Below are 14,126 nucleotides of genomic sequence, written 5' to 3' on the forward strand. Positions count from 1 at the left end.
AGCGTGGGACCAGTAAAATCACCTGACCGGAAGGCCGCAGAGTTCGAGTGGTTAATGCGGGCTAAGAGATCTGAAATGTAACGGGAGCCAAGTGTTGGAAAGCTTTAAAAACAAATAACAGAACCTTGAAATCGACTCTGTACTTAACTGGCAGCATATGTAAAGATGCAAGTATCCGAGTAATACTCTCTCTGGTAACCGTCAGGAGCCTTATAGCTGCATTTCGGACAAGTTGCAGGCAGGACAGGGTTGACTGACAGAGTTACAGGAACTAAGACGTGACAAAATCTAAACATGGATAACTGGACAGTTGGAATTGTTAATGATTTCTCTGCTGCATGTTTGGTGCGTTGGTCGTGCCCTCTGACCTACAGCCTACATTCAACCCTGGGTCATTATGTAAAGCTCTGTATTATATCAGTTCTTTGTTTGTGGTGCACATTTTTCCATCACCTACTCTACAAAATACAGAACAGTGTAAACATCTTCCAGCTCATGAAACACAGCTGAGGAGATGCCTCTTAAACATTATTGCACTTTGCTTCATATTTTGCTTCTAAGGTTGACTTTCTTTTTTAAAAGTTTTTAAACTGGTCTTCAGCTGTAGTTCTCCAGCCCCCTGCACAGCTTTCAAAGCTTCTCTTTCCACATCAACTACTTTGAGTCCAGTCCTTGGACCTGAGCATTTTCAGAAGAATGTTTAGTTTGTTAAGCCACCCAACAACCAACCCAACCAAAAACCTAACAAAGAAGCAATTTTCTTACCAGCAGCTTGTCACCAAAAAACACAAAGCCACAACAAACTTTCTTTTTAATTGCAAAAACACTTTTATTACATTCTTAAATCCACATATAGTATCACCATTGTGCAATAACACTTCACTGTGTTAAACCCTAAAGGGCTTTATATTCATGACATGTCATAAATTATTCCATATTAAAATCTATCTTGATTTCATAGTTATAATCTTAAAATAGAGTGAAAATATCATAAACAGAAGGATCATGACAAAGAGAAAGTTTAGGGCGACATGTTTAAAAACGCTCTTTAAAAAAAATAGAATTACATCTCTCCAAGACAAAAGGACACTAAACCGATGAGAAACAAGCACATAAAAGGATAAAAATTTAGAAATGAAAGATCACAACAAAACCAACACAAGAATCCGAGATTATAATCCATCTTTTATATTTATATGTAGATATATATATTTTTATATATCCTATTTAATCTACAACTCAAAAAAAACATTTTGCAATAATGATATTAGACAGGGGTAAAATCTTTGATACTTCTGTAATCAAACATTCACAAGAACATGTACTGTACACAGTGATCAAGGTTTAAAGGTCTTCTATGTTGGTGCAAGGTGTCTTGCTAGCTAGACTGACTGCAGACACTGTAGGACAGAGAGCCCAGCTATCTCCCTGAGTGACTCTAAACAGAAATGCGAGTGCAGAGCGTAACTACTGCCCCCCGGACAGACTTTAGGCCTGCAAGCTCACAAAATATACTCAATCTTATGAAGTTAGCGCGTCTAGCGTTTTCAGGCTCGACGCGTGAAAACTTTGTATTGCACTTTGTTACAATCTCTAAATGCCATTCGGCCATTTTCAGCCGATCTGAAAAGAAGGTGGCTGTGTATTTGGTACATTACATTATAAATAGCGTTACTTGCTGTGCCGCAAGGTCAACTTAGTCAAAGTGCTTATGAAAATATTAGCTATAGTACACGGCAAAAAACAGCTCAATGTACTGAGAACGATGGGAAAGACAACATTGCACAATCCCACAATGCCTCTGTCTTAAGTACCAAGACGACAGTAACACCCCCTTCATACTATCTGACAAAATATAGTGTATGGTGAAGAGCACTGTCCCAGCAGTGCAGAGCAAACCTGGCTTACATTTTTACACAAAAGCAGACATCCAACATCTGTCGCGTGATTGTCTTAAAAAATGCTCGAGATAGAACTTCGAATTACAATTTCTTCACAGCCTTTTTAGGATATTGGCAGAATGGATGCTCCTTTGTTTCTACACAAGTCCAATACATTCCCCAGCTATGAAGACGCGTCCTCTGTCTGCAGAGTGCGTCTCCAGGATTTGAGATAGATCTGTATCTATCCCGGGCTTCCTCGACCTAAGGGCATGAGTTGCTCTGACAATCGGAGAGGATGTCCTCAGGGGAAGCACATCCAGCAGGTCATTTGCACTCATTTCCTGTCCAGTTTTAAGCGAAAACACAGTACATTTTGAAACAGTTAGCACTGGTGTTCAGATTTTAGCACTAATTGCTGATTTCTAATACGAAGCAGAAATAATAACTCAGGGGGGTAGCTGATGGCTCTGTCAACCCTTTGCTGTGCCATGTAGTGTTTGAAAAGGGTGAGGTAGTAAAGGAGTGGAGAACAAGAAACAGAAGGGTGAATTCTCTGATCAGAACACCTGCCCGACCCCACAGCGGCGAGGACCTGAGCAGAAAGGAATTCTTCTAACACCACCATCCACCTATCTCCTCCTCCAACCATACTGGTGGTGATACACTAACTGTCACATTCAAGAGCTTTCTTTAATCCCATGTCTTTTGAACCTGTGGGTGGCGACGGTAAGGAGGGGATCCTCTGGGGGGCACGATAACCTCTCGGGGGCTGGACTCTGAGCACCTTTGCGATACAGCTCATCTACAGCGGGAGGGTTTATTTAGTGTTTCTCACTGGTTTAGCATGAGCGCGAACCCGTAACATCTCGTGCCCAGAGGTCATTTTTTTGATTCTAAGGAGGACTCGTAAGTGCTAGTTTACATTTTTACAGCTCAGCAACAGCCTGTCTCTCTCCGAAAGACCCACAATAGCTCTGTGTGCGTCTCTCTAAGTGGCATTCGCAAAGGGAAAAGGTAATAGGACTGAGGTCACTGATTAGATTAAAAAAATAGAGAGATCACTTACGTCAGTGTCCGAGGGTGTGCTCATAAAAATACCTACGACATTTTCAGCGTAAACGCTAAGTTTTGTGCTCTGTGTGCAAGACTTTCCAAGTGCTTGCCAACAGAAACGCTAAATGTTCGCCCATGACCCACACAGTTTAAAAACTCTGTCTGCTCGAGAGTTTGATCATGGTCCCTTTAAACAGTTTGTTCATATGTTAGAAAACTGAAAAAATATGCGTGCTACCAAAAATACTTAAAGAAACAATTAACAGTTACTAGACTGACAATGGAAACAGGCATCGTTTCTGCAAATCTCCACAAAGTAGGTGAGGATTTTAGGTATGTACATTCTATATCAAGCGCAGGGCTGTGCTGAATGGTTCAGGGAACGGGGGGTACATTCAACAATAGCTTACAGGAACTGTGAGAGCGGCGAGAGTCCAATTTATTAGAAAAGAACTCAACCTAACGAGAGGTTTAAGGTCTTATAGAAAAATAATTTTGAGAATACAAAGAGCGTAGGCTACTTTTGAATAGTTCCTTTAACTCCCTAAAAGGAGGTAAAGTGCATGGATTACACAGCAGCACTTCCTGTCGTGTTAGGTTTAAAGGACTGGCTCGCAGAGCAGTGAGAGCCAGAGGTGAGAGGAGTGTGCGCTAAAGCGTAGCATGCAGGATTGTCATTGAGCTGCTGGCTGGTGTTCCTTCAGCTGGTTGCCACATTTGAATCTTCCTCTCCCTGCACCTCAGTGTCACTATATGACTCACAGCACTTAGCTAAATAGCCCTAGCCCTCTGTGGAGTCTGGGAAGGTGATTTCACTACCAAAAACCTCCCTATACAGAGGAGGGAACGTATACGCCGTCTCTGGGTGAACCAGACGGAAAAACTCCAGTTTGTCAATGTGAAGGTTGCAAATGGACCTCATCGTGGGAAGCTTAGACACCATCTAGAAGAGAAATGTAGAAAAGATTAAGGATTTAAAGTGGACACAACTTCCAGTAAATGTTTGAATACTAGGGTGTTTTAACCAAAATAATGGTGATACAGGAGCTGCAGCAGGGTTTGTACCTTAGCCAGTTTCTCCTCTGATGCTCCCTGTCGCTGTAAGCAGCGCTGCAGAGCCACGTAAACCTTCTCCTGCAACTTCTGGATCTTCTGAACATCCGTCAGCCAGGGTCGGTCTGAAAGAGAAGGCAGTCACATCGGGTCATCGTTTGGATCTGAAGTTTTAACTGTGTAACTACATATAAACAAAACATGAAGTAGTTTTATATTGTTTTGCTATAAAAAAGTATATATATAACTGTCTGCGTTTTACAGGACGGCACACCTTTTTCCAAAACTTGAGCTTTTATTGACTGTTAAACATCCACAATTTAACCACAGTCGCCATGGTTTCAGTTTCACTTTTATACTATGATGCAATGATGATGTAGGCGGGCTGCAAGGTAGGGGTGAAGATGAATCATTCATTCATCAATGGTTTGTTTTGGTAAAAGGCCAACAGTAGTTTTCAGCTTGTGCCAGAACATTTAGCAAATTATGGGGTTTATAAATACCTTGTGAGCGCTAGTACTGTGAGGTGAATTTGAACTGCATTAAAACCTGTTCACACCCAGCATGCAGACATATTTCTTATGCTGCATTTGTAGGACATCTGGACAGGTTCATTCATTTTTAAGGTAAAAAAAAAGGGAAGCTTCAAATCAATCAAGCAATCAACCCCCAACAAAAAGGTTTACAAGTTTACAGATCCCAGACAGAAAACCTGTACTGACCCTTCTACGTGCATTAGAAAAACAAAACCAGAGCATCGAGATGGTACTCGGACGCACCGAATATCAGTTACACCAGTTTAGCATGTGTGAGTGGGTGATTTCCTGTCATCTCACCTGGCGAGAGCAGCACAGCAGCACTGAAAAGAGCAATCTCCTCGTCAGACATCTGTATACGGCTCAGGCTTTTAGCCAAGTCAAACACAGCATTCACAAGGTCGTCACAGCCTTCGGGGACAGAGAGGGAAAAAAATGGCATCAGAACAAAAGTCTAGTGGCTGCGATGAGAACGGTAAACCATTTAAAAATGACCTAAAGTCCTCCGCTCTTCCCTTCATAAAAGTCGTTTGGAGAGAAAACTAGCAAGCCGGGAAGAGACCGTAAACGTGTGGACTCACCAAGAGCTTTGAAAAGCTGAGGAGTGGAGAATTTTCCATCAAAGAGCATTGTATTATTGATGGGGTTGTAGGCCCGACACATGCGGATGAGCAGGACGTCCATGCAGCCTGTTGACACAAACAAAAAGCCATTCAGGATAAACACATTCATACTGAGCAGAGATCAAACACAATAAAACCAGTTACCACGGTTACATGTTTTGATTTCATTTTTCAAATAATCCCACATGTGACTGACACATTAATAACAACAACAACAACATTTCCAGTAAAGATGCTCTACTACAACAGTACACAAAGGCAAAGATTTAGATTTACACAAAACTACACATAAATTATATTGATTTAAAATGCAATGAAACCACTTTGAGCTGCGATGTTCTAATCTGAGACAGCTAAAATAAAGTGTTTGTGTGTGTTATGTACTGACCTGCTTTGAGGAGGATAATCTGATCATTCTGACAGAGGTCCATGAAGCCAGAGATGCGCTTAGCAAACTCCACCACATACTGGATTGCATTGGTGATGTGAACGGCGCACTGTTGCCAAATCGCCTCAGCTGACTGCAAGAGAAAGACAAACACAGGAAGGCCATCGGATTAAAGCAACACATGAGACATTAAACAAGTTGTTTGGCATGGTTCCAGTTTTTTGGGGGTTTTTTTCCCGGTCCTACAGTGTGGTTTAAAGTATTTCACGCATCTCGTGTGAATCTGCGGCGTCCATCTGTGTCCTTCCCGTACGAATGTTCAGATTAAAGCGACAACGAATTCCAACAAGTCGTACCTCTGATTTCTGCGCTTTGTAAAAACTGAAAGCATTCCTTTGATAACCTTGTAAAGGACAGTGTGAGTTTACAGAGTAGGATTAACAAGCTGGAATCACGCTGCACATCATTTTTGTCCCACTGTGTCAGATTCGCTAATTATAAAGTCATAAAGCCTCACTGTTTCTCAACAAACAGTCGCTCGCTGACTTTCACAATTTGCACGGAGGCCGTGTGACTGATTTCCAGGGAAAACAATGTAAATGCACAACGGCGGCTGGAGTGGTGCGCACGATACCGGCTGTGTTGTGTTACTCTGTTTCACAGTTTCACCAACTTCTGCTAGTTTACAGTTGGACTCGCAGCAGCAACAAAAAAACCCTCAAAAATGACTCTGCACTCGTTTAGGTCAGCAGCAAATTTGTCAGCAATAATCTGTCTAAAGTTTACCTTGGTCTGGTATGAGCGGGTCTCTTCTGGGCTGTACAAGGTCCACGCCATTCTCTTGAGCTCCTCCGAGGTGTACTGGTTCGTCTCGATGTGGGACTTGACCACATTCTGGGCAACACGCTCTGAACCAAAAGAAAGTCTTACTTTAGTTTCTGTTTTTAGATTTGCAAGAGCATTCGAGAGGTTTTTAATATTCATGAAGCACATCAGCAGTTGCAACGTCTTATTAGAGGGTTTGATGCTGACCTATCTCGAGCAGGGAGCAGCCGTCAGGCAGCGGGTTGAAGATGGCGTGTGAGAAGAGTCCAGAGTCATGCAGCAGCTGGTACTCATGCTTGATGCTGTGGTTTCCGTCACCAAAGTCCAAGCTGGTCTGCTCTGGGGAGCTCTGCGAGGAGGAGCCGCTGCCTGCACTTCCTCCCATCATATCCAGGTTACAGTAGTCTCCTCCGCCATCCTCCGGGGTCAGCGGCAGGTCAAAAAGCAGCCCCTCCGGCAGCGTCGTGATGTCGTCCAGATCGCTGAGCGTGGCGCTGGAGCCTCTCCTGTAGGTACGGCCATGGTCAGCCGTGTCGCTCTTCTCTTCACGGGCACCGATCCCGCCGCACTCCTGGGACTGCTGGTGCTTCTGGACCTCTGCGTACAGGCTGTCACGCTGCTTTTTGGACATTCGACCAAACTTTACAGCTGCGGCGGGGAAAAACGAAACATTTAAAGGTCTCGGTAAAACAAGCGTTAGCGTCTCACCACTGTGATGGGCGAAAACTGGAGTTAATTAAATACAGATCTTGTAAGCGAACTCACCATCGCGGCTCATGCCGAGAGCGAGACACTTCTGCAGCCTGCAGTGCTGACAGCGGTTACGGTTGGTCCGGTCGATTAGGCAGTTCCTCTGTCGCGAGCACGAGTACATGGCATTGTTCTGCTGGCTGCGCCGAAAGAAACCCTGCAAGCGAAAGCAGACGTGATGAGCGCATCTGACAAAACGCATCGACACTTTCTAAAGATCCTGTTTTTAAACCAACTGCTGATGAATGCCGCTCACCTTGCAGCCTTCACAGGTGATGACACCATAGTGGATCCCTGATGATTTGTCCCCACAGATTTTACAGGGAATTACTTCTATTTGAGCTGCAGAGAGAGACGAGTGCAGAAAAACGAGAAACTATGAAATCCACATTCACGGGTACAGATTCATCAGAACAAATATGACAATAACAGAAAGATGATACAATTTATACAGAGTACACATAAAAGACAAAACATAAAAAGGACGTAATCCATCACTCATTCATTGTTAAAATCTCTCAGCGTGGGCGACGCCTGAAACATTAACCTGTTTTCAGCAAACCTGCTTGCGGCGTTTCTCAATATTATTTGAACCTTTTATTAAAACAAGAGTTGATCAGTTATTTATATCTACTTTTAACTGTCAGAAGCATTTTTTTCTTTATGATTTTACTGGCAAAATCAAATTGGTCACATTTATAATAAAAATATCAGTAAGTTTCAGTGAAAATGAAAGTGGATTAAATCCTCTGCAGAAAACCCAGAACAGAGTCTGCTTTTTAGGGCAGTCATGCTGAATGCAGGTATTGTCAGGCCTTTACTCCAGGCTGACATAACGCTCAGCTTTTTGAGATCGAGTGGCGGCCGTGCATAGGAGACTTTTTGGTGCACTTTTCCTCACAGAAACTGGCATCGCATCACCTTTGGGGCACGATATTTGAAATGCAGCGGATGAAGATGAGACACGTTTGTGATTATGTTAGGAGGAGAAGAAGGAACACAAAAGAAACGTACACAGTACACCCGTGGAGTTCACTGAAAGCCTGAGCCTTCTTACCGAGGAACAGGCTGTTCTTTTCATTATGTTGTTTATCTAAGTAGCCGGGCCTCCTTCGAGCCCAGAATAGCAGGTCAATTGCATTAGCTGAGGCCCTGGGTTATAAAGTTTCACAGCTCTTTCTTGCTCTGTAGCTTTTCCTCCAGGTTGAACACAATGTTAGCGGGTTAACAGCAGCTATTACAGCCACGCTGACTGTCGCCGTGTATGCTGTGTCTCATTTTTCTAGGGCTCTCAGCCGCACCAAACAATCCACTAAACCACTTTTGCTGGGTCACAAGGGGCATTAGGTAACCGGTAAATCACACAAAAGGATTTAACTGGTCTTCAGAGCTTTTGAGAAAATTGCTGTTTTCTGAAGGGGCTGATTTAAACCACTCACAACCAATAGATTTCATGAGTCACTCTGCGTGGGGAGAGACCTGCGTCACACACCGAGGCTAAATTAGACGGATCGGTGACTGACATCCTGCAAATCTTGACTTATGGCCTCATTAATTTCCCCTTATTTCCGCCTTACAGAGAAGTTTTGTGTGCAGCACAGGTGACATATCTTTAAGGATCTCGGTGATCTAGAACGAGCTAGACACTGAAACGTAAGTGTGGGATATAAATAAATAAAAGGCAATGGAAAAAAAAAAAAGTCCCATTCTCCACTGCTCCCTTTATCGCTCCCCCCTCAGAGCTTTACCCCGCCCTTCAGCCTGTTATATAACTGCATCTGGCTGCATTCCACGAACTAACTCATTCAAAGGTGGTTGTCCCGGCAACAGTGTGACGAAAGTCCCACACCCTCCTGCGCTCCTATTGGCTTTCGAGGGAGAAGCCTGGCCTGTGACTCGCAGCCTCACCTGCCAGTCAGCTGAGCGGCACAGCCAAGCTCAGCAACCAGGAGCTGCTCCACTGACACAGTTTCCCATTCAGTGGATGGGAGGCGCCTGCGCTGGCAGCCTGCAAGGAACACAATCCTGCTTCTGGCAGGTTTTAAGGTGGAATCAGATGTGACTCGGTCTTTAAGTACAGGCGGGGTGGATTCCTGCTTCTGGTTTAGAAAGACAAGGGTGTAACATTTGATTATAGAAGGAGACTAGACTGAAGACACAAATATCCAACTTATTTCCAGCAGCATGTCGTACAGTAAAACGCAGGCAGACGCAGCAAATAGTAGGTCTTAACTTGTTACAGCATGTCAGGTGTTTGAGTGAAATCGCATCTGACTTTGAGCTTGGCCATAAATCTATTTTTACCCTGGTGCAGAGTGGCTGTGCAGAGATTCCCCTGCTCTCAGGGGCTCTTTGCCAAATAAACCAATAAATGTTGCATAAACTAAAATGCTGCACATAAGTACACTTGATTTTGTGTAAATACCAGCCTGTAGATTAATCATGCCGAGCCCTAAAGGCCAACACACGCTGCTGTGATTCGTAAACATGTTGCTGTGCAGGACGGGTCTGAACAAGAGCGTCTTTATTCTCGCCCTGTTTATTTCTGAGCATTCATTTTTGTTCCAGGAACAAACAAAGAAACTCCTCTTTGTTTCAATGCCAGATTGTATGTTTAAGCCCAGAAAGCTGTGTGTTTTTAGACACAATCACATTAGAACCTAATATTAGCTCAGTGATCAGTGGCTTCAGTACTAGCTGACACCAGCTGTATAACTGAAGCTTGATCGAGCTCAAATATGTAAACTTTTACCTCACAGGCTGTGCTGCCTGTGGCTGTGCTACCTGTTGGAACCTCCAATTCAAAAAAAATTATTCTTCCATCAGGTTTACGGCCTTTGAAACCTTCCGATTCAAAGAGGTTTTCATGTAAAAGTCCCTTTTGTGCCAGTTACTCAACACTTCTTTCTTTGTCAGCGCTGTAAACAGTGAGCGAGGCAGACTTTGCCCTCTTATCCCAGCTAATCAAATACCGTCCAAGGTCCTATTTGCCCTGGACTTTACATTTACCTGACATATTGTATACTTAACCCATAATCGAACGGGTATCCGGGGTATGCGTGGTATAGCACGGCATAGGGTTTTGTGCAACATAGCATGAGGACTGGTTGCCATTGAAGAGCTTGCTGCAGCCAGGTTATTCAATTACCCACTTTCTACAGGTTTCCCATTGAGGGCCCCAGTGACCACCTGTTTTCTGTACAGCTTCGGTAGGTGAGGAGTAATGATTGCCTTTTCTCTTCTTCTCCTCCCACTGACCTACCTACGGAGCACAGATAGCCCAGCGTGGCCTGACACTAACCCCCGAACATTTTAAAAATGTGCTGCAAGCGTAATAGATTGATCTGCGGTGAAATGGAAACATGTTATTGCACACAGAGGATGTCACACTCCCACAGTACACTTCTTCTTCTAATTATCTCAGATTTTCAGACAAATGCAATGAGACACATCTGGCTTGAAGTATAACCAGCCTATCACTGGAAGCCAGCCACGTCAGTGCATATACACAATGTGCCGCACACAAGCCTGTCTGCACACGTCAGCCTCGCCAGATTAAAAGGGTGTTTCTCTTTACACTGGCTCTATTACACTGCTAACAATTAGACATTTAAAGTGATTGCCTTAATATAAATATTTGCACGCCTTCATTCTACTTTTTTTGTTTGTCTTGTATTAAATAATTATATTTAATACAAGCACAGTGCTGCGTCTGCCGAGAAAGCGGGCCTCTGTAATCCCGCACCATTGATCAGAAAAGATTCAGCTGGCTGTGTGTGTGTGTGTGTGCGCGCGCTACTCCAAGCTCCAACCCAAGTGGGCCTCTGCAACACAAGCAAAGACGGACTGAGGAATTTGCTTCCCAGCATGTAATCGTGCGCGCTGCTGCAAACAGCAGGAACAAATTCAGGACTGTGCAGAAACAATCACAGTCACCTTGAATTAAAATCTCTTTACGTCTGTTCGCATGTCTGCTATCTGCTTTCACAGAAATGCTTATCGTGTATTAGCACACCTATCAAATGATAATGGATTATGATACTTTTTACTCTAAACAAATGTTAAAGAGAACAAAATGATATTTTTAACACGGTGACTGCAGAATGAAGTGCAGCCATAACAGACACAGAGCTGTCACACTGTGCTCACACAGCAGCCTGCAGGTTACACGAAGAGTTAAAGCTTTAGATAAGAGGACTGGAATCTTAGCATGCAGTTGTCAGACACAAAGGGCACCTTGACACATACAGTAACTTGCTGTGAACTTCCCCAAGGCTGCACAGCCCACAGATAGTGGCTTTGATGCTGAGCTCAGCACAGCAGTGTCCTTGGACAGCAGAGACGGCGTCCCTCTTTACTGCCACCGTGCCTTTGATTGGGGGGCGGGTAACTGAGCTCAAATGCAGCGGCACCGAGTATGAAACTCTCTGCACCCACCCGCCTCGAACTCAGTTACACTCATGACTCTGGAAAAGGCCAAATTCAAGTGCACTTTAAGCTTACATTTGTGTTGTGAGTGGCTGTGTCTTGTAACTCTGCTGTGTCCATATCCTGCCTGTCACAGCGGTGTGCATGATGGTCCAGCATCGCAAAAGCCATTTAAAACGGGCAAAGTCAACTCCAAACACAACACGCACATGAGAGGAGGAGACGCGTTTGTGTCCCATTATTTTGTCTGCAGCACAACTTTGAAGAAAACTGAAGCTTTCAAGACAGCAGGCTGTCCCAGCTCAGCTCCCATCCGATGAAAACATCCCTGAAGGAAATGATCGACTGTGTTTTATTAGTATCGGTGTACACGCACGCGCACTCACGCGCGCGCCGTAATCCCCAATGACAGAACTAGGTCAATGGAGCACCTCCTCTCTCTATTTCACAGAAAAACCGAGTCTGAAAACACAAAACTCTCTGATCTATGAATTACAGGAAACACCGGGACAAAAGAGAAACTCAAACAACCTCCATATTATTATCATTATTATTATTGTTTTTAGTAAACCAGAGATGTATGACACAGCAGGCAGCTCTAACATGTCAACAGTAAAACTACTTCTAAAGCGTGTCTGTAAGTATAAACAGTAGGAAGGTTAATATTCACTGAGAGATGACGCTGGAAATAACGTAAACAATCCTGGCTGCAGGTTTTTGTGCAGCCACGAATCACTCCGCTCTCCTCCTCCTCCTCCCTGCCTCTTACATAACCGGAGCCGCTCGCCGATTAGATTTCCTCTAATCACGAATCCCTGCTCGGATCCGCGCTCACGGCCATAATCTATGTTTAACACGACCCTCTTTTTAAAATTATATTCTTCACTCTTTGTGTCAAAAGTGTGCAAACGAGCCTGGAAGTCTTTGAAGTGACAGCTGATAACTTCACGTCCGACCAGCTGCGCGTAGTCGGAAACTTTCTACGGCACGAACAAACACGCAAATACACCCAAAAGTCACGTTTTCCACAGTAAGAAAAGAAACCTCACCTCTCATGTCTGCCGTGGGTCTAACCGACTGTTGGGGTCATAAATGTCCGCGTGGAAATGAAGCCAAGGAACTGTGACAGCAACGCGCACTTACTCGCTCCACACCGGAGCCGCTGGAAACCGTCACAACAACGACTCCTCATATGGATCCGTAACCCGCAAGTGTGTGACAGCACGCCTCCGCTATGTGCGTTCTGTTTGCGGGAAACTCCAGGCCTGCTCTGCGCTCTGCTCCTCTCTGCTGCGCGGTTCGCTCTAACCTAGTTTCGGCGCGTGGACTACACATGATCCTCATCCCGCGTCCCGCCCGCCTCGTGCCCAGAGAGCTGACGCGCGCTCCCCCTCCCCCTCGCGCTTTAAGGAGGCTCTCGCGTGCGTGGGAAAGTGTGGCAGTGTGTCACTTCAGACCGGCAGCAGACCAGCGTGGGAACTGTTTACTCTCCTCCTGCAGACCTGCGGCACGCGCAGACTGCCAGGGAGGCCCCGAGACCCCCCAGACCCCCCCATCATTGAGTGTGAGAACACTCAGAGAGCAGCAAACACAAAAACTTTATTATCACAGCTTTATTAGGTATATAAATAATGACACACACACACACACACACACACACACACACACACACACACACACACACACATATAATAAAATCTTTAATACAATTTTTTGTGTCATTCACATCATTATTTGTCAGCTTATTTGCCATCCTTTGACTGTGAATTTTATTTTTAATATAGTTTTCAGTCGTAATTTAACCCTGTCAGGCTCAAATTAAGTTTTTGTTGCTAATGCACAAAAGAATACCTGCAGTGGTACTTCAGAGTAAAATATGTATGTGGGGTAATCAGGTTGTTAGCTTTTAACTGTTGCAAATCTGCAACGCCTGCCTTGAGAGGGTTAAAGTAAAGCAGCATAACCAGCCATCCAGCGATGTAATCCTGGGTCTGTCCTTGGGCCTTTTCCTGGAAGGACATGACCCAAACACTTCTCCTGGGAGGTGTCCAGTGGTGATCCTGGTCAGATGGCTGTAACCCAGGAGGCAGAGTCAGTCATCCACTAATTGGAAGGTTGGTCGTTTGTTCCAGTCCAAGTGCCTTTATGAAGGAGGCATGTTGCATAGAGCTCTGAGGAAAGCACTAGATAAGAACCAGTCCCTTTCCATTTAGATTCCCATATGACCTCAGCTGGCTCCTTTGGATGTGGAGGAGTAGCAGCTCTACTCTGGTACTTCAGACCACCAAGCTCCTCACCCTGCCTCTATGGGAGAGGGCAGATACCCTTCAGAAGAAGCTCATTCTTACGTACTGCTGGCATTGGCATCCACCCATCCACATTAAGGGGACGGCTGTGGAGCATGTGAGCAGCTTCAAGTTCCTGGGAGTCCACATCTCCGAGGATCTCATCTGGACGACCAACTGATCCAAGCTGGTCAAGAAGGCTCACCAGCTCCTCTTCTTCTTGAGGACTCTGAGGAAGAACCACCTGTCCTCAGACATCCTGGTGAACTTCTATCGCTGCACCATCGAGAGCATCCTGACCA

The 14,126-nt window shown here is 44.7% G+C and overlaps 1 protein-coding gene across 1 annotated transcript; it reads right to left on the bottom strand.

Annotated features, from left to right (window-relative positions):
• Window positions 1-804: 804 nt before the first annotated feature.
• On the bottom strand, window positions 805-12,882 carry rorca (RAR-related orphan receptor C a). The gene is made up of 10 exons (XM_006790313.2): window positions 12,589-12,882; window positions 7,368-7,453; window positions 7,127-7,268; window positions 6,569-7,009; window positions 6,323-6,444; window positions 5,537-5,669; window positions 5,107-5,214; window positions 4,826-4,936; window positions 4,002-4,114; window positions 805-3,879 (listed from the first exon to the last, which is right to left on the bottom strand). The coding sequence occupies exons 1-10, from the start codon at window positions 12,593-12,595 to the stop codon at window positions 3,718-3,720; spliced, it is 1,425 nt and encodes a 474-aa protein (XP_006790376.1). The 5' UTR covers window positions 12,596-12,882; the 3' UTR covers window positions 805-3,717.
• Window positions 12,883-14,126: the final 1,244 nt, after the last annotated feature.

Source organism: Neolamprologus brichardi, chromosome 23 (genome assembly GCF_056152115.1).
Source record: "Neolamprologus brichardi isolate AB-2024 chromosome 23, ASM5615211v1, whole genome shotgun sequence".
NCBI classification, from domain to species: Eukaryota; Metazoa; Chordata; class Actinopteri; order Cichliformes; family Cichlidae; genus Neolamprologus; species Neolamprologus brichardi.